The sequence below is a fragment of the Schistocerca serialis genome, chromosome 10 (genome assembly GCF_023864345.2).
Source record: "Schistocerca serialis cubense isolate TAMUIC-IGC-003099 chromosome 10, iqSchSeri2.2, whole genome shotgun sequence".
Lineage (NCBI taxonomy): Eukaryota > Metazoa > Arthropoda > Insecta > Orthoptera > Acrididae > Schistocerca > Schistocerca serialis.
In genome coordinates this window covers 124,841,018-124,868,641 of record NC_064647.1, presented here as the reverse complement: position 1 = coordinate 124,868,641, position 27,624 = coordinate 124,841,018, and the positions used below count along the sequence as shown (strand labels likewise).

At 46.5% G+C, this 27,624-nt stretch overlaps 1 protein-coding gene across 2 annotated transcripts in view; it reads left to right on the top strand.

The window, feature by feature from the left end:
* LOC126425192 (ammonium transporter Rh type B) overlaps window positions 1-23,490 on the top strand; it is a 228,198-nt gene extending 204,708 nt beyond the window's left edge. For both annotated transcript variants that reach the window (XM_050088146.1, XM_050088147.1), the window contains exons 8-10: window positions 255-422; window positions 18,670-18,796; window positions 22,950-23,490. In XM_050088146.1, coding sequence (XP_049944103.1) covers window positions 255-422; window positions 18,670-18,796; window positions 22,950-23,185 — 531 coding nt within the window. In that variant the 3' untranslated portion in view covers window positions 23,186-23,490. The remainder of the gene's footprint in view (window positions 1-254; window positions 423-18,669; window positions 18,797-22,949) is intronic.
* Window positions 23,491-27,624: the final 4,134 nt, after the last annotated feature.

The window sequence follows — 27,624 nt, the reverse complement described above, 5'->3', positions numbered from 1 at the left end:
GAGGCATAAAAGGATCAACAATATGCACGTGCCCTGCAAGTGTCCATAGCTGGGGCAGTTGCACTGCCTGGGCCTGTATCACAAGCATAGAGTGAGCTACATGTATGCATCATATGCCCACATGCTCTCCAAGTGTCCACAAATTTGTCAGATATACTTGTGGTTCTTCCCAATAAATATGTAATCTGCTGTTGCGTGCTTAGGTGTGTATGTGCGAGGTGTCTAACGACCAACTGCTCTCCACATATTCACAGCCTTGGCTACTTCGTCGGGTGGGCCTGCACGACACATGTGGAGTGCATTGTTTGCATGGACTCCCTGGTGTCTTGGCAGGCATAGCAGCAGCCATTGCCGCCGGACTCGCTTCTGAGCAGAGCTACGGTCCTGCCCTCTACAAGATCTTCCCAGCACGTGCTCTCCAGGTATGTCAACCCACTGAACCATGGATGCAGGTCAGTGTATGTAGTTAAGTATATTATGAAGAAGGCTGTACCTATATGTGTATGTTTGTATGTTCACATCTCCTACACAATTGGACCGGTTTCAACCAGACTTGGTATACGGTATACACATTACTTACCGTCTGGGGTCAATCGCTGTGGGATTAAGAACTATGTACCTAGCAAAGGGTCAGATGTTAGAAAGTAGTGCAGTTCATGATGTGCAAATACCCACACTTCAGTTATCAAGTATGACACCACTTATTGACTTGTAGCAACCTTACACATAGTTTCAAGCGCTTATGAAACTTTTTCTCAGTGATATCACCACAAAATGATGAAAGCAAAAAAAATTTATCGCTAAATACATTTCCGCTGTTCATGCAGTGAAACTGCCACAGCAGTTTAATTTATTACTTCTCTGCTACTAACTCTGTTTCCAAAAATTTCACAGTCAGTCTCCATATATACCGCTGCCTACAGAATTATATCGTTGTATGGCACTCAGTTCAGGAAATGTGACATTATGAACACTGAGATGTGTGAAGAGGGGCCGCATCATGCAAGACGTTTTAATTTATTACGTCTTTACTACTATCTCTAATAACAACAAATTTCGTATATAGAATGTAAATATACCAGCGAATGTGCCTGTAAACTTATAGCAATGTACGGCACATAGTGCAGAAGATGTGACGTCATAAACACTGAGCTGCGTGATAAACTGTCGCATCGTCCATGATATTTGAAGTTTCGTAAGGGCTTGAAACTGTTTGTAAAGTTTGCTGCAAGTCAATAAGTGCTGTCATTCTCAAATACTTGATACTTATTTGCTACCAACTCTATTCGCTGCACATTTCACATTATGTCCCCGAATGTTCCTCCACAATTATACCAGAGTACAACCAACTGCTCTCCACATATTCACAGCCTTGAAGGCTGAAGTTAAGGAAATTTGACGTCATTAACATCGAGCAACATGGAAACGAAACTACAGGGCCAAATTCTTTAGAGACACACCTGAAATATGTATAAATGTATTAATATGTGTGAAATATCTATTTTTCTAAGTATGTCTGAAAATGAAATAAAGAAAACAATTAAGTACAAGGGCTATTCGGAAAGTAAGGAACGATAGGTCACGAAATGGGAACCACAGTGAAAATCAAAACTGTTTTGTTTGCAATGGTTAGCTACACCTTCCAGCTACTTCTCTACACAATAGCCGCTCAGACTTAGACATCTGTCGTAGTGTTGTATCATCTTTTCAATTCCCTCGTTATAGAAGACAGCCGCCAGGGCTTTTCGACAATTTTCTATTCTGGACTGCAGCTCGTTGTCTGTGTCAAAATATTGTGTTCATAGCCAGCGGTTCATTTGAGCAGACAACCGCTAGGGCTTTGCGACAGTTTTCTACTCTGGACTGCAGCTCGTTGTCTGTGTCAAAATATTGTGTTCATAGCCAGCAGTTCATTTGAGCAGAGGTGAACCTCAGGGGTAGCCAATTACGGGCTGTATTGTGGGTGATAAAACACTTCCCATCGTAAACGCTGCAGGAGCATCTTCATTGCCCCTGCAGAGTGCGGCCGAGAATTGTCGTGTAGAATGCATGGCAGTTATGTTATGTGGATTGCATAGCTTCAGGCGAAATCTTTCGCCAGGCCCTCACACTTGGCGGGAGTCGCTAATTTCTAGCCATCTTTACGTTCTCACTGTAAGCTCAGAACTGAAAAGAGCGACATGATGCGATCGATGGGCGTACTAGACACAGCGCCCAACGCATCTGTGCAAAGCTTCATCAGAGTTTCACTGTATTTTCCATTTCGCGGACGATCGTTCCTTACTTTCCGAATAACCCGCGTATAAGAAGGCGATCAAAAAGTATCCGTTTCAGGGCGTTGCTGCAGCCTATACGCTGGTCAGCCAGAACAGTACAACCACCGATTTACTATCGATATAAACCCGGCGAGACCACAGCAGCGTCACGTGGCGAGGAATGACTGGTAGACACACGCACGGTCCATGTAGTAATGTTGAGCATGCTGTCCAAGTCTAGAATCGAGAAGGTGCCCGATGTATCTGAATTTGACTGAGGGAAGATTGTGATGACCGGGAATCTCAGTAGAAACATTTCTGAAACCGCATGGCTTATCGTGTGTTCGAGGACTGCCGTGGTGAGTGTCTTCAACACTTGGCGAAACCAAAGCGAAACCACGTCCAGACGTCGTGGAGTTGGGCGGACACCTCTCATTACAAATTGCGGACATTCTTGGATGGGCAAACTGGTAAAACAGGACAGTCAGCGAACTGTGACGCAACTAACAGCAAACTTAAACACCCGGAAGAGTAGAAGTGTGTCTGAACACAGAGGACACTAAACACTCCTAACAATGGGCCTCAACAGCCAACGACTCATGCATGTGCCAATGTTAACATCACGGCATCGGCAACTACGACTGAAATGGGCACGTGACCATCGGCGCTGGACGTTGGCGCAGTGGTACAGCCTTGCATGGTCTGACGAATCCCGATACCTTCTTCATCATGCCGATGGGAGGCCTCGAATCCATTGTCTTCATTGGCACAGCTCCTTGGTAAGTGCACTGTGGGACGGAGCCAAGCTGGCAGCGACTCCATTATGCTCTGGAGAACATTCACGTGGGTATCTGTGAGTCGAGTGGAGCTCGTGCAAGGCACCATGACGGCCAAACAACTCTGGTTGCAGACTACGTACACCCCTTCATGATGATCACTTTTACCGAAGGCAGTGGTATTTTTCAGTAAGGTAATACGCCATGTCACATCGCCAGTGCCCGAAAAGCAGTGCAGTGTCCGAAACTCTTCTGCTGAGCCTCCAGGTCGACACAATCTGCCCTCGGTCAAGTTTAGATAGATCGCGCACCTTCCCCATTCTACACTTGGGCAGCACGCTGACTGGTACGACATGGACCTAGCGTGTGTCTGACTAGCAGTCATTCCTCGCCGCGTGACGCTGCTGTGGTCTCGCCGGGTTTATATCGATAGTAAATCGGTGGTCGCAGTGTTCTGGCTGATCTGTATATACGCTGCAGCAACGCCCTCAAACGGATACTTTTCGATCGCCTTGTAGTTCTTTCCTTCGTTTCACTGACAGGCATCCGTAGTAACACGAGTAATTCTGAAAAGAATGAGCTTAAATACCACGTGGTCACATCCTCGTAGGCCTTCAGCCATTTTCCATTTGTGTTATGAGTTGTTTATGGTTTTATTCTACCCAGTTTCCTAGCTATTTCCTGCCTATACGTATTACAAAATATCTCGCCGCGTTTTCCTCTCTGTACTTGAATGGTAATTTCAGAAATTACTGTACGGATTATGGTATGATTTTCACTAATGCGTTGATTGTATTGATTCCCGAGGGAGGTACACATGTGTCACTATACAGGGTGTCACGAAGTTATTCGTCCAGATTAGTACAGGAGATAGAGAACATCAAAACAAATGTATTTCGATAAGGAATGTATGGTCTCTGAAGTCAATCGTAATGTTAGGAAATATTCTGTTAATGTTTTTTTTTTGTGGTTTTAGGGTGCACAACTACAGTGGTCATTAGCGCCCACACTAAATTATGAATGCACTGCGAGGTACAATGTTAAAACAGCAACTAAAAAGGTCAACACTATAAAAGGCACATTAACAGGCAAGGGATTGAAAGAAAACAGCATAATCAAATGTCCTTAGACAGTTTTGTCAACTGAATAAAACGAAGAACGCGAGCAGCTCCTCCTGGGTCATCCGCTAAAATGGCATCCAGAGTACATGGCAGGCCAAGATCAACGCACAGTGTATTAAAATTAGGACAGGACGTTAAAATGTGGCTGACCGTCAGCAATTGCCCACACGGGCAGAACGGCGCCGGTGCAGCCGTCAGCAGATGGCGATTCCTGAACCGGCAGTGTCCAATCCGTAACCGGGCCAAAACGACCTCCTCCCACCGAGAAGGGCTTGAAGAGGTCGTCAAATCCGTGGGGAGAGATTTCTAGGCCCGATATAAAATGTGCTGACAAATTACCCTGCTAAAATCAGATGAAGGCACACAACAAGAAGCTGTCCGAGGCTGGAGGACCGCAGCGTTGGCTGCGGCATCTGCAGCTTCGTTCCCAGGGATACCGACACGGCCAGGAACCCACATAAAAGCAACCGGAGAACCGTCTCCCGCCAGCTGCTGAAGAGAGCGTTGGATCCGGTGCACGAAAGGGTGAACCGGATACGGATCACTGAGGCTCTGGATGGCGCTCAGGGAATCAGAGCAGATGACATAAGCAGAATGTCGGTGGCGGCGGATGTAAAGAACAGCCTGATAGAGGGCAAATAGCTCAGCTGTGAAGACCGAAACTGTGTGCCCCGACAATAAAAGAACACCCGACACCGTCATTGGTCTTAGAGCCATCTGTATAAATGAAGATCGTATTAATGAACTTCGAACGAAGTTCGACAAACCGCAAACGGTATACCGAAGCTGGGGAACCTCCTTTGGGAGCTGTGAACGCGAACCTGAGCCTGGAGCCAAGGTGGCGTTTGGCTCTCGCCCACTCGAAAGGTTGCAGGGAGTGAAAAATCAAGGTGCTGAAGGATGCGACGAAAGCGAACTCCAGGGGGTAGCAGGGTAGATACATACAACCCGTATTGATGGTCGAGAGAGTCATCAAAAAAGGAACGATAAGACGAGTGGTCGGGCATTGATAATAGCCGACAGGCATACCGACAAAGCAGTATATCGCGCCGGTAGGTGAGTGGCAATTCACCGGCTTCAGCATGAAGACTCTCGACGGGACTAGTATAAAACGCTCCGATCGCAAGACGTAACCCCCGATGTTGTATGGAGTTGAGGCGGTGTAAGATGGACGGCCGTGTAGAGGAGTGCACAAATCTCCCATAATCCAGCTGTGAGCGGACGATCGACCGATATAGGCGAAGTAGGACGGTTCGATCCGCTCCCCACGACGTACCGCTGAGAACACGGAGGACATTTAGGGAACGGGTACAACGGGCAGCCAAACATGACACATGTGGAGACCAGCTAAGTTTCCTGTCAAATGTAAGACCTAAAAATTTTGTTGTCTCCACGAATGGGAGAGCAGCGGGACCGAGATATAAGGACGGTGGGAGAAACTCTTTGTAGCGCCAGAAGTTAATACAGACCGTCTTCTCGGCAGAAAAACAGAAGCCATTGGCGACACTCCAGGAGTAAAGACGGTCAAGACAACGCTGAAGACAGCGCTCCAGGAAACACGTACGCTGCGCGCTGCAGTAGATGGTAAAATCGTCCACGAAAAGGGAGCCTGATACATCAGCTGGGAGGCAATCCTTTATTGGATTGGTCGCTATGGCGAAGAGAGCGACGCTCAAAACTGAGCCGTGTGGCACCCCATTCTCCTGGCGAAAAGCGTCGGACAGGACAGAGCCCACACGTACCTGAACTGTCGATCCATTAAAAATGCACGAATAAAAAGAGGGAGGTGACCGCGAAGGCCCCATGTATGCATGGTGCGGAGAAGCCTTCTACAAATCAAAGAACACAGCTACTGTCTGGCGCTCCCGCAAGAAGTTATTCATAATGAAGGTCGACGAGGTAACCAGATGGTCAGCAGCAGAGCGGCGCCTACGAAACCCACATTGTACGTCGGTAAGTAGTCGTCGAGATTCGAGCAGCCAAACCAAACGAGCTGTTGTGTCAGTGTGCTCTGATTATAAATGTGTACTGACATTCAAATATCCGGAGTCCACATGGTTGGAGACATGTGAATCCACGAGGTAATTGACCTCATGCTCATCAGCAGCGATTCGGTGTTAACGCGTGGGTCTGCGTTCTCGGGGATGAGTTAACTGTGCCATGCATCCTTCGATTCTTGCTTAAAGGCCAGAGATATCGCACTCTCGTGGAGCATGTGCTGCCAGAACAGCTGAGGATGTACCTCTGAATTTTAGACAAAGGACGTATGAGGTGTAATTGGAAAGTTTTAAGAATGGGCTTGTAATTGTACAATGGTGGTACTTACATGTTACTGTTATGCATCTTCTTCAAAATAGTCCCCTTCTGACTAAACACACCGACTTCACTTTCCACTTTTGGAAACATTCCTGGAAATTTTTTTTCCTGTAGTGTGTTAAGGACGCTCTCCGTATTTGCCTGGATGTCTTCAATAGAATCAAATCGTTTCCCTTTCAGTGAAAATTTCAGTTTTAGAAACAAGAAGTCCGCAGGGGCCAAATCAGGGGAATATGGCGGTTGTGGAAGCACAGGAATTTTCAATTTGGTCAAAAATTCAATGATGGACAAGACACGATCAGCCGGAGCATTGCCGTGTTGTAGCACCCAACTCCTGTCTCTCCACAATGCTGACGTTTTCTTCCGCACCTTTTCCGCGCAAATGCTCAGGGACACATTTATAGTATTCCTGGTTAATTGTCTGTCCTCCAGGGGTAAATTCATGATGCGCAATACCGGTAGAATGGAAAAAAGTCACCAATATTGTCTTTACCGTCGACCGACTATGCCGTGCTTTTTTCGGTCGTGGTGAACCTGCAAGGACTGCAAATGACTGCAATTTGGTTCCCGGATCATATCCATATACATATACATCACCTTTAATTAACCTATTTAACAAATCTGGGTCATTTTTAGTACGATTAATCAGTGCAGATACGAAAAGGTGTCCGACAAGGTTGCGCACTATCCCCTGTTATCTTTAACGTATACATTGAAGAGGCGCTGAAAAAAGTAAGGGAAAATTCACAGACAGGTGTAGTAATTCATGGCCAACGAATAGATATGATAAGATATGCCGATGATATAGCTGTCCTGGCTGAAAGTGAAGAAGATCTTGTAGTCCCACTGAATAGAATGGATAAAGTTGTGGGTGAAGAATATAATATGAGAATTAATCAAGCAAAAACAAAAGTAACGGCATGCGACAAAGAAGACCAAGTCAAAGTTCAAGTTTATGTAGGCAATGAACTGCTTGAACAAGTTGATAAATTTACTTATCTGGGCAGTAATATTACCAGGGATGGAAGGAGCAAGGCAGAAGTGAGAAGTAGAATAGCTCAAGCAAAGGATGCTTTTAACAAGAAGAAAAACATATTAACATCTAAGAGCATCAGCCTTGAAACCAGGAAAAGATTTTTGAAATCATATGTGTGGAGTATGGCATGCTATGGGTGTGAAACATGGACTCTCGGGACAGAGGAAGACCAGAACCTAAATTCTTTTGACATGTGGTGCTATAGACGCATGCTCAAAATAAGATGTATCAACAAGGTCACAAACGAAGTGGTTCTGGAAAGAGCAGGTGAGAAGAGAAGCATCTGGAGTTTCATTGTTAAAAGGAGAGTGCAATTTACAGGCCATCTATTAAGACATAAAGGACTCCTGAACACAATCATAGAGGGATATGTCGGGGGAAAAAGACCAAGAGGAAGACCACGACTGAGGTACATGGATCAAATCGTGAAAGCTGTGGGATGTTACACCTATAAAGAAATGAAGAGAAAAGCTGAAAGACGCACAGAATGGAGACAAGCTGCCATTGTAGCTGTTGCAAACCAATCCTTGGATTGACCACTACAGAAGAAGAAGAGTCAGTGCTTGGCACACTTCAAGTCGGTATTGTCTCTGGTCACTTGAAAACACTTTTGGAATGAATTTAATAGACACACGACATGTGTTCAGATGTTCAGTTAAAATTGCCTGAACTGCATAGAAACTTAAATTGAGTTCATCAGCCAAGCCTACGATCAGAGTGCACTAAGTCACGAACTTTCAGAACATTTTCATTCGTTATTGAGGTGGAAGGACAGCCGGACCGTGATTCATCTTCAAATGATTCTCGGCCATTTTTAAATATGTTGAACCAGACAAAAAACATTTGACTGGATCATACAATTATATCCAAACGCTGTCTTCAATAGTTTGTAAGCCTCAGAAGCTCATTTCTCGGTTTTAAAACAAAATTTCACACAAATTCGTTGCTTCGTTTTTACGTCCATTTTCACACAGACGGAATCCGGAAACAAGCCCTAACAGACGCGCACTCAACCAGCTGCCACAACGAACTGAATAAAGGCAACGCAGTTTCCTGCCAAAGGGCGTTCAAGGACAAGGCAGTGACTCGCTTCCCACACTCCGTGTACCTGCCCGCCAAACCAGTAAGCAGTAGCAGATCCATTCTTAAAACTTTCCAATCACACTTCGTATTTCTAGCGCAATTGGACGCCGGTCCATTTCAGCTTTGCTGTGGGGAATCATCAGACAACCACCTTCGAGGATCAATGAATCGGCCGAGGTTGCCGTGTGGATCGTCTGCGCAGGCCACCTTACCTCACATGCCCGGATCTCTTCCTCTGGGAGTACATGAAGCAGCTGGTGTTTGAAACCACTGTCGAAACAAAAGAAGACATCGTCACTAGAATTGCCATCGCTCCTGGTAGCATATCGGACATGCCAGGACTCTTCAAATGGGCGCAACAAAGGTTTGACGATGTACTGCATGCATACAGGCCAGTGGTTACGCATTCAAGAAGTTCCAGTGAATGCTCCTGCTGTACGTAACGTGCTAAACTACCCTCTGTGTAAGCCGTCATCCGAAATTACATCACGGACTATACGTATCGTAACTAAATATATTTGTCTCCATCTTCTCTGCTTCCTTTATTAATTTGAACGAATAGTTTTGGAACATCCTGTATATTATAAACAAGTTGTGCAGCTGTAGCGAAGCCCTGCTGGGTCGCTGGTTTACTTACTTACTTGCTTACTTACTTACTCTCCTGGCCCCACAAACCACAATCGGTTTTTGACCAAGTCAAAACGTACCTTGTTCCAAGTACCTGAAGGACCTTTCACACCTGGTCTCTCCATCTTATTTTCGGTCTGTAAAGTCCTTCAGGTATTCTCTCTGACACTTCTCTGATTGTCAGTCTAGATCTGTCCTTTTTTGTAAATGTGGACAGTCCATCTCAGTCCCCTTGTCTTGGCTTCTGGAATATCTATTTCATTATATACCTCTCCCTGAGCTCCCTGTTCTTTCTTCTTCACCATTCTCTTCCCTCAAAAGTTGGTGCTGATACCTTCCGCAGGCCTTTATTTTCAAAAGCCTTTTATCTTTTTGTCTATATACCTATTAATTCTCCATGTCTCTGCTCCATAAAGTTTTATGTATCCCAGCTTTGGTTCCTCTTGAAAAAAAATTTGGATGAAAAAAAAAAAAAACGTAGCTCGTACTATTGTACGAGGTGCATTCAAGTTCTAAGGCCTCCGATTTTTTTTTCTCTGGACTGGAAAGAGATAAAAACATGCGTCCCAGAGATGGCAGCACTGTATGGCAGATGGAATTTTACCGCCAGCGGCGAGAATGAGAACTGTTTTCAATACTTAAAATGGCGACGTTTTCCTTACTTGAACAGCGTGCAGTCATTCGTTTTCTGAATTTGTGTGGTGTGAAACCAATTGAAATTCATCGACAGTTGAAGGAGACATGTGGTGATGGAGTTATGGATGTGTCGAAAGTGTGTTCATGGGGGCAACAGTTTAATGAAGGCAGAACATTGTGTGACAACAAACCGAAACAACCTCGGGCTTCCACAAGCCGGTCTGACGACATGATCGAGAAAGTGGAGAGAATTGTTTTGGGGGCTCACCGAATGACTGTTGAACAGATCGCCTCCAGAGTTGGCATTTCTGTGGGTTCTGTGCACACAATCCTGCATGACGACCTGAAAATGCGAAAAGTGTCATCCAGGTGAGTGCCACGAATGCTGACGGACGACCACACGGTTGCCAGTGCGGCATGTTGCCAAGCAATGTTGACGCGCAACGACACCATGAATGGGACTTTCTTTTCGTCGGTTGTGACAATGGATGAGACGTGGATGCTATTTTTCAATCCAGAAACAAAGCGCCAGTCAGCTCAATGGAAGCATACAGATTCACCGTCACCAAAAAATTTCGGTAACCGCCAGTGCTGAAAAAATGATGGTGTCCATGTTCTGGGGCAGCGAGGGCGTAATCCTTACCCATTGCGTTCCAAAGGGCACTATGGTAACAGGTGCATCCTACGAAAATGTTTTGAAGAACAAATTCCTTCCTGCACTGCAACAAAAACGTCCGGGAAGGGCTGCACGTGTGCTGTTTCACCAAGACAACGCACCCGCACATCGAACTAACGTTACGCAACAGTTTCTTCGTGATAACAACTCTGAAGTGATTCCTCATTTTCCCTACTCACCTGACCTGGCTCCTAGTGACTTTTGGCTTTTTCCAACAATGAAAGACACTCTCTGTGGCCGCACATTCACCAGCCGTGCTGCTATTGCCTCAGCGATTTTCCAGTGATCAAAACAGACTCCTAAAGAAGCCTTCGCCGCTGCCATGGAATGATGGCGTCAGCGTTGTGAAAAATGTGTACGTCTGCAGGGCGATTACGTCGAGAAGTAACACCAATTTCATCGATTTCGGGTGAGTAGTTAATTAGAAAAAAAATCGGAGGCCTTAGAACTTGAATGCACCTCGTACAATAAAAGATGACAGACTGCACGCTATCGTTATCAACTTACTAGAACAGATTTGGGGCAACACAATAAAAAATAACCAGTAACATTTATCAAGAGTTATGACGCAATGTGTTACTTACAATTTGACAGTTATTGAACTATATGAAATAAAATCGTCGTAACTTCTGAACGCTTTGCGTTAGGATGTTCAAGCCGCACGGTTGGCCGCGGGGATCATAGGAATTAGTATGCGGTGTATGGTTTGGTTGAGTGACGAAGACCACTTTCATTTGGATGGGTTCGTCAATAAGCAAAATCGGCGCATTTGGGGGACTGAGAATCCGCATTTCACGATCGAGAAATCTCTTTACCCACAACGAGTGAATGTGTGATGTGCAGTGTCCAGTCGCGGAACAATCGGTGTGACATTTCTTGATGACACGGTGACTACCGAACGGTACGTGAAGATTTTTGAAGATGGCTTCATCCCCATTACCCAAAGTGACCCTTATTTCGACAAGATGTGGTTCGTGGAAAACTGAGCTCGACCCCATCGAAGCAGGGGAGTGTTTGATGTCCTGTAGGAGCACTTCGGGGACCGCATTCTGGCTGTGGGTTACCGAGAGGACCGTGGCACGGGCCTCGATTGGTAATAGATGTTCCGACACTTCAGCGGGTCATGCGGAATTTTGCTATTTGTCTGTACCACGTCAACACCAATGATGGCAGGCATACCGAACGTGTCATAACCTAAATCCGAATATCTGTAGTGACGTTTACATGTTGAATAAAGTGTGTGCACCCCGTAGTATGTATCTAATTTAGTGTTTTTTTTTCTTGTAGTTCAATAATTGTCGCCTTGTAACTATGGTACAGTTATATGCGTGGCACTGAGTGTTCTATACGTAATAGAAAGAGATCTAAATGCGTTTGCTGTGTCTTGGCAGTCTGTGATGTTGTCAGTATGGCTGAGGGTAATTACGCAGACACTCTTCGTTAGCCGGCCGCTGTGGCAGAGAGATTCTAGGCGTTTTAGTCCGGAACCGCGCTGCTGCTGCGCTCGCAGGCTCGAATCCTGCCTGGGGCAAGGATGTGTGTGATGTCCTTAGGTTAGTTAGGTTTAAGTACTAGGTCTAGCAGACTGATGACCTCAGATATCAAGTCCCATAGTTCTTAGAGCCACTTTTGAACTCTTCGTTAACAGCCCTATTTCTCTATAAATACCGACTGCTAAACAGAAATTTTGCCTTCTCCGAGGAAGGCATGACATGGCAAATACACTACTCGCGATTTAAATTGCTACACCACGAAGATGACGTGCTACATACGCGAAATTTAACCGACAGAAAGAAGATGCTGTGATATGCAAATGATTAGCTTTCCAGAGCATTCACACAAGGTTGGCGACACCTACAACGTGCTGACATGAGGAAAGTTTCCAACCGATTTCTCATACACAAACAGCAGTTGACCAGCGTTTCCTGGTGAAACGTTGTTGTGGTGCCTCGTGTAAGGAGGAGGAATGCGTACCATCACGTTTCCGACTTTGATAAATGTCGGATTGTAGCCTATCGCGATTGCGGTTTATCGTATCGCGACATTGCTGCTATCGTTGGTCGAGATCCAATGACTGTTAGCAGAATATGGAATCGATGGGTTCAGGAGGGTAATACGGAAAGCCGTGCTGAATCCCAACGGCCTCGTATCACTAGCAGTCGAGATGACAGGCATCTTATCCGCACGGCTGTAACGGATCGTGCAGCCACGTCTCGATCCCTGTGTCAACAGATGGGGACGTTTGCAAGACAACAACCATCTGCACGAACAGTTCGACGTCGTTTGCAGCAGCATGGTCTATCAGCTTGGAGACCATGGCTTCGGTTACCCTTGACGCTGCATCACAGACAGGAACGCCTGCGATGGTGTACTCAAACTTGGGTGCACGAATGGAAAAACGTCATTTTTTCGGATGAACCCAGGTTCTGTTTACAGCATCATGATGGTGGCATCCGTGTTTGGCAACATCGCGGTGAACGCACATTGGAAGTGTGTAATCGTCATCCCCATACTGGCGTATCACCCGGCGTGATGGTATGGGGTGCCATTGGTTACACGTCTCGGTCACCTCTTGTTCGCATTGACGGCACTTTGAACAGTCGGATGTGTTACAACCCGTGGCTCTACCCTTCATTCGATCCCTGCGAGCCGGCCGGAGTGGCCGTGCAGTTCTAGGCGCTACAGTCTGGAACCGCGTGACCGCTACGGTCGCAGGTTGGAATCCTACCTCGGGCATGGACGTGTGTGATTTCCTTAGGTTGGTTAGGTTTAAGTAGTTCTAAGTTCTAGGGGACTGATGACCACAGCAGTTAAGTCCCATAGTGCTCAGAGCCATTTGAACCATTTTTGATCCCTGCGAAACCCTACATTTCAGCGGGATAATGCATGACCGCATGTTGCAGGTCCTTTACAGGACTTCTTTGGATACAGACAATGTTCGACTGCTGCCCTGGTCAGCATATTCTCCAGATCTCTCCCCAATTGAAAACGTCTGGTCGATGGGGCCGAGCAATTGGCTCGTCACAATACGCCAGTCACTACTCTTGATGAACTGTGGTATCGCGTGGAAACTGAATGGGCAGCTGTACCTGTACACGCCATCCAAGCTCTGTTTGACTCAATGCCCAGGCGTATCAAGGCCGTTATTACGGCCAGAGGTGGTTGTTCTGGGTACTGATTTCTCAGGATCTATGCACCCATATTGCGTGAAAATGTAGTCACATGTCAGCTCTAGTATAATATATTTGTGCAATGAATACCCGTTTATCATCTGCATTTCTTCTTGGTGTAGCAATTTTAATGGCCCGTAGTGTATTTAGTGCACCACATGATAGGCAATCCAACTTATAGTATCCACCTCGGGTGCAGGAGACGTTAGTTGGTTTGCATATGTTAAGGTGCATGAATTATTCTGTGCATAAGTTGTATTATGCCCACCCTCTACAGGGTGCTCTAAAATTCCCCTTACATACTTTTAGGACTTGTAGAAGGGACTGAGTGGACAATAAAATGAATGAGAACCCATGTCGTTTCCCACAACGTCCGGCTCTATCGCGTACCCTTTTCGCCGCAATTACGCAATGGCTTCGAGAAAGGGGTGCTTCACTGTCAGCAGGTGTGACGGTGGCGCTGAGAGGAGACGCTGGACACCCGTAGTGGAATTGGAGTAGTTTGGGAAAACTGGTTATGTTTCCTTTTCGTTTCTTTGGTTATTAATGTGTGAAATTTTAAAACAAGTAATGTACTGGGTCACACCTCATCAATTACTTGCACACTGACGTTCAGCAAGAAAAGTAAAACCTTGAACCACTGGAGACAGGATGGTAATGGTCATAGGACATGTACATTAGTATGTTTTGCATAAATGACCAGCATGTGTCAGCATGTGTCCTGTTGCCTAGTAGACACAGGGTCCGCATGTGCTTTGATAGCTTGTTCCACACGTAATGGAATCGATGCGTATCAAGCGCGAATGGCGTCCTGTGGCGTAACCATTCATACTGCATTCACCTGTTGCCAAAGTTCATGTGTGGTGGTTGGCATGCGGTTACAGCGCTGCACCAGTCGTTTCACCATATTCCGCACGTTTTCGATTGGCGACATCTGTGGTGATCTGGCGGACCAGGGCAAAAGGCTGACATCCTGTGAAGCCACCAAGGCAGGTGTTCGTTCAGCAAAATGTGGTCGTGCATTGTCTTGCTGAAAAATGGTGTATGGGGTGTTGTGAGGAAAGGCTACTCCTACAGGTCGTAGGAAGTCACTGACGAGGGTCACACAGGTCACAGTGCCCTGCACACCCATCGGTTGTGATTTGTGGCTGTAGCCAGTAGCACCCACATCATAAGAGCCTCGGTTGGAGCTGTATGTCTTTTGCGAATGCCCTGTCTGTAGCGAACCAAAATGCGGCCATCATTTTCAAACAAACAGAACCTGGATTCGTCCAAAAACACTACAAGATGCCATTGCCGTACCCATTGACGCCGTTCCGTACTCTATTGCCCTGTAGCATATTTCTCCACGTTCGTCAAAGGCAGCCAGAAAAGCGGGTGATGCGCACTTACCCCGTGCGGTAATAAACGGCGACGGTCTGCCACCCCTGGTAGTGTACGATGTGTTACAATGTTTCACAGTTGCGCCAGAACCGATAAGGACGCAGATCTGTCCTGCAATGCCATACGGATGAGATGGGATGGTCTGAGTGGTTCAACCTGACCCATCTCGTTTTATTCTATGGCCTTCCGTGAACCATTCTGCACACAACCATTGCATTGCCGAACACTTCGTCCCACATGAGCATCAATTTCCCGGATGGATGCATAACGTCCTCTCATGCCAATAATGCACAACCTTTCAAACTCACTGATTTGGCGGTATGGTTCACGCATATGTCTGCTCAAGTCACACTAGTCCATTACTTTCGGCCTACAGTCACAACGAGAGCTGTAGGCACATTTCAAAGCTAATCATTTCTACAGAATATACTAATGTACATGTCCTGTGAATATGAGCGTCGTATCTCTAGTCGTCTAGCCTTGGGATAGCCAGCCCTGACAAAACTCTACCATCTCGTGAGCAAGATGTATGAGACAGGCGAAATGCCCTCAGACTTCAAGAAGAATACAATAATTCCAATCTCAAAGAAAGCAGGTCTTGACAGATGTGAAAATTACCTATCAGTTTCAGAACTCACAGTTGCAAACTACTAACATGAATTCTTTACAGACGAGAAGAATTCGACGTCGGGGATGATCAGTTTGGATTCCGAATAAATGTTGGAACACGTGAGGCAATACTGACCCTACGACTAATCTTAGAACATAGATTAAGGAAAGGCAAACCTACGTTTCTAGCATTTGCAGACTTAGAGAAAGCTTTTGACAATGTTGACTGGAATACTCTCTTTCAAATTCTAAAGGTGGCAGGGGTAAAATACAGGGAGCGAAAGGCTATTTACAATTTGTACAGAAACCAGATGGCAGTTATAAGACTCGCATGAAAGGGAAGCGATGGTTCGGAAGGGAGTGAGACAGGGTTGTAGCCTATCCCCGATTTTATTCAATCTGTATATTGAGCAAGCAGTAAAGGAAACAAAAGAAAAATTTTGGAGTAGGAATTAAAATCCATGTAGAAGAAATAAAAACTTTGAGGTTTGACGATGACATTGTAATTCTGTCAGAGACAGCAGAGGACCTAGAAAAGCAGTTGAAAGGAATGGATAGTGTCTTGGAATGAGGATATAAGATGAACATCAACAAAAGCAAAACGAGGAATTAAGTCGGGTGATGCTGAGTGAGTTAGATTAGGAAATGACACACTTAAAGTAGTAAAGGAGTTTTGCTATTTGGGGAGCAAAATAACTGATGATGGTCGAAGTAGAAAAGATATAAAATGTAGACTGGCAATGGCAAGGAAAGCGTTTCTGAAGAAGAGACATTTGTTAACATCGAGTATAGACTTAAGTGTCAGGAAGTCGTTTCTGAAAGTATTTGTATGGAGTGTAGCCATGTATGGAATTGAAACGTGGACGATAAATAATTTAGACAAGAAGAGAATAGAAGCTTTCGAAATGTGGTGCTACAGAAGAATGCTGAAGATTAGATGGGTAGATCACATAACTAATGAGGAGGTATTGAACAGAACTGGGGAGAAGAGAAATTTTGTGGCAGGACTTGACTAGAAGAAGGGACCGGTTGGTAGGACATGTTCTGAGGCATCGAGGGATCACCGATTTGCTATTGGAGGGGAGCGTGGGGGGTAAAAATCGTAGAGGGAGATCAAGAGATGAATACACAAAGCAGATTCAGACGGATGTAAGTTGCAGTAGGTACTGGGAGATGAAGAATCTTGCACAGGATAGAGTAGCATGGAGAGATGCATCAAACCACTCATTGGACTGAAGATCACAACAACAACAACAACAATCTCTAGTCGTTCAAAGTTCTCTGTTTTTATCAGTACGTGAGGATAAAAGTGATCACGTAACCAATATGTTTTCAAACGGTTGTAGCATTGAAATGGTACGTTTCCGGACATGGGCTCCAATTCAAAAGATTATCTTCTCCGTCCCCTCTACAAGTCTTAGAAGTTTGTAAGGGAAATTTTAGAGCAGCCTGTATAGCTTCATACACTCATGCTCATAAATTAAGGATAATTGCAGAATGTGGTGCCACACAACATGGTACCACACAAAACTGGCGCTAATTGCATAGGCACATAGGGAACACACACGACACAGATCTGTAAGTCCACGGTATTGGTGATAAGTTGACACAACCGTCCCGAAATACGTGTGCTGCAAAACGCCACTGTTTCCTGCGCATGTACCCCGACATCAGGATCAGGTGGTCAAGCAGCTGCTGGGGTACAGCGTCCCATTCTTGCACCAGTGCCTGTCGGAGCTCCTGAAGTGTCGTAGGGGTTTGAAGACGTGCAGCGATACGACGACCGAGAGCATCCCAGACGTGCTCGATGGGGTTTAGGTGTGGAGAACAGGCAGGCCACTCCATTCGCCCGATATCTTCTGTTTCAAGGTACTCCTCCACGATGGCAGCTCGAAGGGGCCGTGCGTTATCATCCATCAGCAGGAAGGTGGGACCCACTGCACCCCTGAAAAGGCGGACATACTATTGCAAAATGACGTCCCGATACACCTGACTTTTTACAGTACCTCTGTGAAGGAAATGCAAGGGTGTACGTGCACAATCATAGTCCCACCCCATGCCATCAAACCACGACCTCCATACAGGTCCCTTTCAAGGACATTAAGGGGTCGGTATCTGGTGCCTGGTTCGCGTCAGATGAAAACCCGGTGAGAATCACTGTTGAGACTATACCTGGACTCGTCCGTGAACGTAACCTGGGACCACTGTTCCAATGACCATGTACTGTGTTCTTGACACCAGGCTTTACGGGCTCTCCTGTGACCATGGGTCAGTGGATCGCACCTTGCAGGTATCCGGGCGAATAAACCATGTCTGTTCAGTCGTCTGTAGACTATGTGTCTGGAGACAACTGTTCCAGTGGCTGCGGCAAGGTCCCGAGCAGGGCTACCTGCAGTAACCCGTGGCCGTCTGCGGGCACTGTTGGTGAGATATCGGTCTTCTTGTGGTGTTGTACATTGTGGAGGTTCCATACTGTACCTCCTGGACACGTTTCCTGTCTGCTGGAATCGTTGCCATCATCTTGAGATCATACTTTATGGCACACGGAGGGCCCGTGCTACGACCTGCTGTGTTTGACCAGCCTCCAGTCACCCTAGAATCCTACACCTCATAACGTCATCAATACATGTTATTTGAGCCATTTTCAACACACATCCACCATCAGAACTTCTGAAAACGTCTGCACACTTACTCGCAGCACCGTACTCTGACATGCACCAACACACCACTGCGTATGTGGACTGCTGCGAGCCCCACCGTGCGACGACCGCAGGTCAAATGCACCGCATGGTCATACCCCGAGGTGATTTAAACCCGCAAACCGCCCACCAGAGTGCTGTTTCACCATGTATCAGTATTATCCTTAATTTATGAGCTTGAGTGTAGATCAGCCTCCTTATCGAAGTTCAGGGTTTGAGAAGTGAACCCTGGTTCATATAGTCGACAGCTTTGAACGCTTCACACATCACCTTGTGTTTCAGCCCCATCAAGGACCTGACGGCTCTCCATCTGCATTGCTGGGGCGGTCTGCTCAGGCCCAGGCTGGGTTCCAACTGCTGGCTTTGGCGCACAGCCTCGCTATAGCGCTGGTGGCCGGTGCTCTCACAGGTACGTACAAAAATCACACACACACACACACACACACACACACACACACACACTCTGCCTAGCATCTGTCTGCTGATACTCCATACAGTTACGTGTTCATATTTTAGACCAATTATCCGTTGCCAGCCACTTTGAGTAACTGCTTCCTAAATAGGGTTGACCACTTGCAAAATGAAATTAGTCACCCTCAGGACACCTCAACGTAATACTGTGTAATTCCTGGGTGCCCATCAGCGGGAAAGTGCAGCTAACCTGTGCTACGTGCCATTCGGCCCTTTTACATTATGCCCCCCCCCCCCCCCCCCCTGTGAACTTCTTGACCAACTCCTCCCATATGCACTTACATACACAACTGTAGCACAGGCTCTGGTCCATCTAACTGCCTGTGTGCCAGCAGTTTGCCCACCCCTGCCGATCTCTGTCCATGAGCGCCTGGGTGCTGGGTGCACACTAGAGGTGGGTCGTTCGCGAACTAACGAGTCGAAAGGAACGGTTCACAAAGATGAACGGAACGAACGGGGGACGAATTCTAAGGAACCGTCTTTCATAATTCACTTCGTTCGCGGCTTTCTACACTACTGGCCATTAAAATTTGCTACACCAAGAAGAAATGCAGATTCATTGCACAAATACACTCCTGGAAATTGAAATAAGAACACCATGAATTCATCGTCCCAGGAAGGGGAAACTTTATTGACACATTCCTGGGGTCAGATACATCACATGATCACACTGACAGAACCACAGGCACATAGACACAGGCAACAGAGCATGCACAATATCGGCACTAGTACAGTGTATATCCACCTTTCGCAGCAATGCAGGCTGCTATTCTCCCATGGAGACGATCGTAGAGATGCTGGATGTAGTCCTGTGGAACGGCTTGCCATGCCATTTCCACCTGGCGCCTCAGTTGGACCAGCGTTCGTGCTGGACGTGCAGACCGCGTGAGACGACGCTTCATCCAGTCCCAAACATGCTCAATGGGGGACAGATCCGGAGATCTTGCTGGCCAGGGTAGTTGACTTACACCTTCTAGAGCACGTTGGGTGGCACGGGATACATGCGGACGTGCATTGTCCTGTTGGAACAGCAAGTTCCCTTGCCGGTCTAGGAATGGTAGAACGATGGGTTCGATGACGGTTTGGATGTACCGTGCACTATTCAGTGTCCCCTCGACGATCACCAGTGGTGTACGGCCAGTGTAGGAGATCGCTCCCCACACCATGATGCCGGGTGTTGGCCCTGTGTGCCTCGGTCGTATGCAGTCCTGATTGTGGCGCTCACCTGCATGACGCCAAACACGCATACGACCATCATTGGCACCAAGGCAGAAGCGACTCTCATCGCTGAAGACGACACGTCTCCATTCGTCCCTCCATTCACGCCTGTCGCGACACCACTGGAGGCGGGCTGCACGATGTTGGGGCGTGAGCGGAAGACGGCCTAACGGTGTACGGGACCGTAGCCCAGCTTCATGGAGACGGTTGCGAATGGTTCTTGCCGATACCCCAGGAGCAACAGTGTCCCTAATTTGCTGGGAAGTGGCGGTGCGGTCCCCTACGGCACTGCGTAGGATCCTACGGTCTTGGCGTGCATCCGTGCGTCGCTGCGGTCCGGTCCCAGGTCGACGGGCACGTGCACCTTCCGCCGACCACTGGCGACAACATCGATGTACTGTGGAGACCTCACGCCCCACGTGTTGAGCAATTCGGCGGTACGTCCACCCGGCCTCCCGCATGCCCACTATACGCCCTCGCTCAAAGTCCGTCAACTGCACATACGGTTCACGTCCACGCTGTCGCGGCATGCTACCAATGTTAAAGACTGCGATGGAGCTCTGTATGCCACGGCAAACTGGCTGACACTGACGGCAGCGGTGCACAAATGCTGCGCAGCTAGCGCCATTCGACGGCCAACACCGCGGTTCCTGGTGTGTCCGCTGTGCCGTGCGTGTGATCATTGCTTGTACAGCCCTCTCGCAGTGTCCGGAGCAAGTATGGTGGGTCTGACACACCGGTGTCAATGTGTTCTTTTTTCCATTTCCAGGAGTGTATATTATACTAGAACTGACATGTGATTAGATTTTCACGCAATTTGGGTGCATGGATCCTAACAAATCAGTACCGAAACAACCACCTCTGGCCGTAATAACGGCCTTGATACGCCTGGGCATTTAGTCACACAGAGCTTCGATGGCGAGACGTGTAACCAATGGCACTCCATAACATCACGCCGAGTGATGCGCCAGTATGGCGATGGCGATGCAGCTTCAACACAATACCACAGTTCATCAAGAGTAGTGACTGTCGTATTGTGACGAGCCAGTTGCTCGGCCGCTGTTGATCACAAGTTTTCAGTTGGTGAGAGATCTGGAGAATGTGCTGGCCAGGGTAGGAGTCGAACATTTTCTGTATCCAGAAAGGCCCGTACAGGACCTGCAACATGCGGTCGTGCATTATCCTGCTGAAATGTAGGGTTTTGCAGGGATCGAATGAACGGTAGAGCCACGATTCGTAACACATTTGAAATGTAACGTCCACTGTTCAAAGTGCCATCAATGCGAGCAAGAGGTGACCGAGACGTGTAACCAATGGAACTCCATATCATCACGCCGGGTGATGCGCCAGTACGGCGATGGCGAATACACGTTTCCAATGTGCGTTCACCGCGATGACGCCAAACAAGGATGCGACCATCATGATGCTGTAAATAGAACCTGGATTCACCCGAAAAAATGACATTTTGCCAGGTTTGTCGTTGAGTACACCATCGCAGGCGCTCCTGTCTGTGATGCAGCGTCAAGGGTAACCGCAGCCATGGTCTCCGAGCTGATAGTCCATGCTGCTGCAAACGTCGTCGAACTGTTGGTGCAGATGGTTGTTGTCTTGCAAAACGTCCCCATCCGTTGACTCAGGGATAAAAAAAATGGTTCAAATGGCTCTGAGCACTATGGGATTTAACATCAGAGGTCATCAGTCCCCTAGAACGTAGAACTACTTAAACCTAACTGACCTAAGGACATCACACACATCCATGCCCAAGGCAGGATTCGAACCTGCGACCGCAGCGGTCTCGCGGTTCCAGACTGTAACGCCTAGAACCGCTCGGCCACCCCAGCCGGCTGACTCAGGGATCGAGACGTGGCTGCACGATCCGTTACAGCAGTGCGGATAAGATGCCTGTCATCTCGACTGCTAGTGATCCGAGGCCGTTGGGATCCAGCACGGCGTTCCGTATTACCCTCCTGAACACACCGTTTCCATATTCTGCCAACAGTCATTGGCTCTCGATCAACGCGAGCAGCAATGTCGCGATACGATAAAGCGCAATCGCGATAGGCTACAATCCGACCTTTATCAAAATCGGAAACGTGATGGTACGCATTTCTCCTCCTTACACGAGGCATCGCAACAACGTTTCACCAGGCACCGCCGGTCAACTGCTGTTTGTGTATGAGAAATCGGTTGGAAACTGTCCTCATGTCAGCACGTTGTAGGTGTCGCCACCGGCGCCAACCTTGTGTGAATGCTCTGAAAAGCTAATCATTTGCATATCACAGAATCTTCTTCCTGTCGATTTATTCACGTCTGTAGCACGTGATCTTCGTGGTGTAGCAGTTTTAATGGTCAGTAGTGTATAATAGATTGGTGGTTATCACTCGCACAGCGATTGTGGCCTGACAGTAAGTGATATGTTTACCATGTTTGGATGAAACTGGTCCTGTGGCTTAGGAGGAGATGTGGAACACACACACACACACACACACACACACACACACACATACAGCCATTATTATAATATGTATTGATTTCGGGAACAAAGTCTTCAAACTGAGGATGTAGCTATGTCCATCATCCATCTAACTTAAGTTATTTCTGGTACTGATGGGTGATGCATGTGACTCGATATTCTGTTCAAAAAATTTGTTATTTTTTTAATATTTCTGTTGATGGGCAGTGACTGAAATGCGTCGACAAATTACTTCCAAACAGTAAAATTAGTAATTATTTAAGCAACCTAGTCATCATGAGATAAAGTTTCGAGTTTAAATAATGCTTCAGTGTCCCTTCATGTCGCATGTTAAGCATAGTGCAACTCTTACAACTCGTCAGACAATGCCTCAACTCTGAATGTCCTGTTGGCCTCACAGGAGTCCTGCTGAGACTGCCAGTACTGCAGCAAGTGCCGCGTGAGGAGTGGTTCAGCGATGGCCGCCACTGGGAGCTGCCCGAGGAGGGCTGGGAGTCCCCGAGCAGGGCTGCCAACGGCGACCGCGCAGCCACCAACGTGGTGGCGCCTAGCAGGGAGCAAGGGTTGGACAACCTCGCCCTGGAGGCTGGTGACAAGGAGGAAGTCACAGCGCTGGAGTCGCAGCTGCACATCTGACGTCCACTCTACGTCCAGCCACATGAGTGCCACACATGGGTACAAATACGTAGCCAAAGACTGGCTGAAGCACTGCCACTACAATCAGAGTTATAGCGTGATATGTACAAATAAAGCACTGCACCAGAGTACCGTAATACTGAAATCCATTAAGTGGATCCGATTGCACTGCATAGCTCTGATACATGTCTGCTATGATGGGCAGTGTGTTTCCCCTTGATAAAAATTTCTTTGTGCACGTTAGAAGCGATTGTCTTCTACCTTCTGTAAACATATTAACTTGTAAATCTTGTAATTAAGCTAATAAAACAGAATTGTATTTGATTAAATAATATGGTGGAAATGTCTTTTAGCTTACCTGAGTTTACACTTCACTTGGTGAGAATGCGGTTCCTACCTATCCTGTCATTAATGTGACTTCCTTGCAGCTTCAACTCAAGAGCTTATCCAAAAGGACAGTGGCAGAATGTAGGCATCTCAAGCCAGATGTCTCGTTCTAGGAATTACCACCTGCTGTCGGTGGCTTTGGTTTCTGCTGAAACTCTCCAGGTGAGAACTGGATTTGTAGGCACATGCATTACCTTGAAAACTGATTTGTGGGATCATATTACCAGGTGACACAGTTTTCAGCATGATTCGGATATATATGGGTGGCTAAAGGAAGTTTCTTTGAATTCTTAGGCGCTGATACTGGATTCCTTGGAATGCAATCATTGGAAACTGTACGGGAAGTAATCCTAGGTGGATAAATGCACCACTAACGACCATTTATCCATCAAGTGCACAAGTAAAAAAAGTAATTATTTCATTTTCACACATCTTTGACTAACTATTATTCCAAAATACTAGACTCGGCAACTTGGAGATACACTGACAGAAAAAAAAAAAATCCGCCACAGCAAAAGATAATTATTTATTATAGAGTAATGAAATTTCGGGATTGCGTTTGTGTAGGTAATACACAAACGCGATTGGACCCTCATAGTGCCGCTACTAATTCACACTTACGCGACTGGCGCGAAATTTGAATACACATCGTCCTCCAGGTGTACAAAAATCCCTACCAACTATTGTTTGTGTTGCAGAACTCCTTCTTGGTGTTGTGGTTCTTTTCAATCAGTCTAGTTATTCCTTGACTAAATCATATGGAAGGTCCTTTTTTGATACCTGACGTTCTTGGCGACTTTAATTAGGTGAAAGAACAGCTGTGGACCTGTCTAAATGTAAAGCTGTGGTTCTGGTTTCCACAGCTGATATTAACAGCCAGAAACCTTATGTGTTGACTATATCCCTCTCATGTACTGATGTCTCACAGACGAGCCACGGATGTATCACAGGTCGAGAGGCAACCACTTCGGTTCCCTTGCTCCCTTTCACAGTTACACTACATTAAGTTTGAGAAAAACCTTGTTTTTGCACGATGGTGTTTCCAAATCTACATCTACATTTACCTTTATACTCCGCAAGCCACCCAACGGTGTGTGGCGGAGGACACTTTACGTGCCACTGTCATTACCTCCCTTTCCTGTTTCAGTCGTGTATGGTTCGCGGGAAGAACGACTGTCGGAAAGTCTCCGTGCGCGCTCGAATCTCTCTAATTTTACATTCGTGATCTCCTCGGGAGGTATAAGTAACGGGAAGCTATATATTCGATACCTCATCCAGAAACGCACCCTCTCCAAACCTGGACAGCAAGCTACACCGCGATGCAGAGCGCCTCTCCTGCAGAATCTGCCACTTGAGTTTGCTAAACATCTCCGTAACGCTTACCAAATAACCCTGTGACGAAACGCGCCGCTCTTTTTTGGATCTTCTCCGTCAACCCGACCTGGTACGGATCCCACACTGATGAACAATACTCAAGTATAGGTCGAACGAGTGTTTTGTAAGCCACCTGCATTTTCTAAGGACTCTCCCAATGAATCTCAACCTGGCACCCACCTTACCAACAATCAGTTTTATATGAGCACTCCTCTTCAAATCGTTCCGTACGCATACTCCCAGATATTTTACAGAAGTAACTGCTACCAGTGTCTGTTCCGCTATCATAAAATCATAAAATAAAGGATCCTTCTTTCTATGTATTCGCAATACATTACATTTTTCTATGTTAAGGGTCAGTTGCCACTCCCTGCACCAAGAGCCTATCCGCTGCAGATCTTCCTACATTTCGCTGCAATTTTCTAATGCTGCAACCTCTCTATATACTACAGCATCATCCGCGAAAAGCCGCATGGAACTTCCGACACTATCTACTAGGTCATTTATATACAAGGTGTCCCAGCTATCTCGTCCACCCAAAATATCTCTGGAACAATAACAGCTATTGGAAAACGACTTTCACCGGTATCAATGTAGGGCTGGGGCCCATGAATGTACATATTTGGATACATTCTAAAACGAAAGCATATGTGTTTTTAAACAAAAACTTATGTTTTTTTAAATGGACCTCCTATATTTTTTCTTCAGCAATCCATAGCATGACAAAGTAAATACACAATGGCGTTGATTGCATCGAAATATTCCCATTACATCCCGAGATATTGAGACGCGAAGTTGACGCTTGAAACACTCGACATGCGCTGCTAGCGCACGTCCTGAGGCTCAGGCGTGAACCCCATGCTGGCCGTAATCGCGATGTGATTGACATGTGTAATCACACCTCCATTCTTATCAAGAGGTCCGAAACGAATAATACGGTCTGCTGCCATCAACTCTCATAAGCACATAATGGTTTCCCTCTTGCACGTTTTACGTATCTACGTACACAATATGAACCAGTACCGATCGGTGTACACCCGTCAGGTTGTCTTATTTATCCTTCACACCCAAAATAAGGTTTATCTAATGTGTTATATGACCCATTGTGCCTGTCGCGCAGGGCCTGGCTCTACCTAGTCAAGTGTCCAACGTAGTTCCCACTACTGGCACAGTTACCACTTCGCCTTGTTTATGATTTGCGACCCATGCAAACTCCTGTACTCCACCACCCTTCGAGCATCCCATTTCTTGCTTTGGCGTGCGGTACACCGCTTGCCAGTGTAGTCGTGCATCAGAGTAATCTAGTGACGGCACGGAGGTAGTACACAATGTGAATAAACGTTGTGTTGTGGAACTTATACTGTACAGTATAATGTACACACATGAAGATCTGGTAGAAATGCTGCTGATCTATGGAGAATGTACGTTGACGGTAAATACGTTATGAGATTGCTTCTTTGTTGATAGTACTGTTAGCGAACATTATGATTATTAAGTTAATACGTCTGTCTACTCTACATACCTGTACTGTACCCTGTTGTAGGTGGATGAAATGCTGTTCAGGCAGAACGACTGTACAGAAGACGATTCCCTGACAAGCCATCGCCTTCGCGCCGGATGTTTGGTCGTCTCACATCTCGTCTACATGAAACGGGAAGCTTAAATCCAAGACCTCGACATCGTCCTAGAACACGCACAGATGAACGTGCTGAAGTTGCTGTGCTCGCTACCATAGCTGTGAATACTCAAATCAGCACATGTCAAATTGAACGTGAAGTCGGTGTGTCGAAATCAAGTGCACAGCGTATTCTTAAACGTCATAAATTTCATCCTTACCATGTTCATTTACACCAGGATCTTCATGGAAATGACTTCCGCAATAGGGTAACATTTTGTCGGTGGGCTCAGCAAAAACTTCTGACTAATCCAAATTTTTTTGCAGATGTTCCCTTTACCGACGAGGCATCATTCTCCAACAAAGGAATTGTCAATATGAGGAATATGCATTATTGGTCCGCAGACAATCCAAAATTGCTCCGTCAGGTAGAGCATCAACGTCCGTGGAAAGTTAATGTTTGGTGTGGAATTATTGGAGATACCATTACCTTTCTTTATAAATGGCATCCAAAATGGCAGACAATACTCCAGATTTATACGACACAATCTTCCTGTTCCCTTGGACACCGTACCTCTGAACCGGGGAATGGTCATGTGGTATCAGCATGACGGATGCCCTGCACATAACGCATTACGAGCACGACGACTTCTGAACCGTAAGTTCCCTGGTACGTGGATTGGACGAGGTGGCCCAGTTAGGTGGCCTGCCCGATCTCCGGACCTTACACCGCTGGATTATTTTCTTTGGGGAGCAGTGAAGGATGCTGTTTACCAAAATGAACCAACAACACCAGAGGACATGAAGCAACGCATTATTGATGCTTGTGCAGCCATCAAAGAGGAAACAGTAGCACGAAGTAGGGCATCCTTCATCTGCAGAGTGACCCTATGTATGCAAGGCAATGGGCATCACTTTGAGCATGAGATGTGAACACTATGTTTAGTATGGAGTGCTGGTATCACAGTGGAAGTTTCTACAAAGGCCATTTTACCCAGTGATGTTAAGAAACATTTGTTTGCAACAATTTGTCATTTAACGCATTAGATAAACATAACATTGA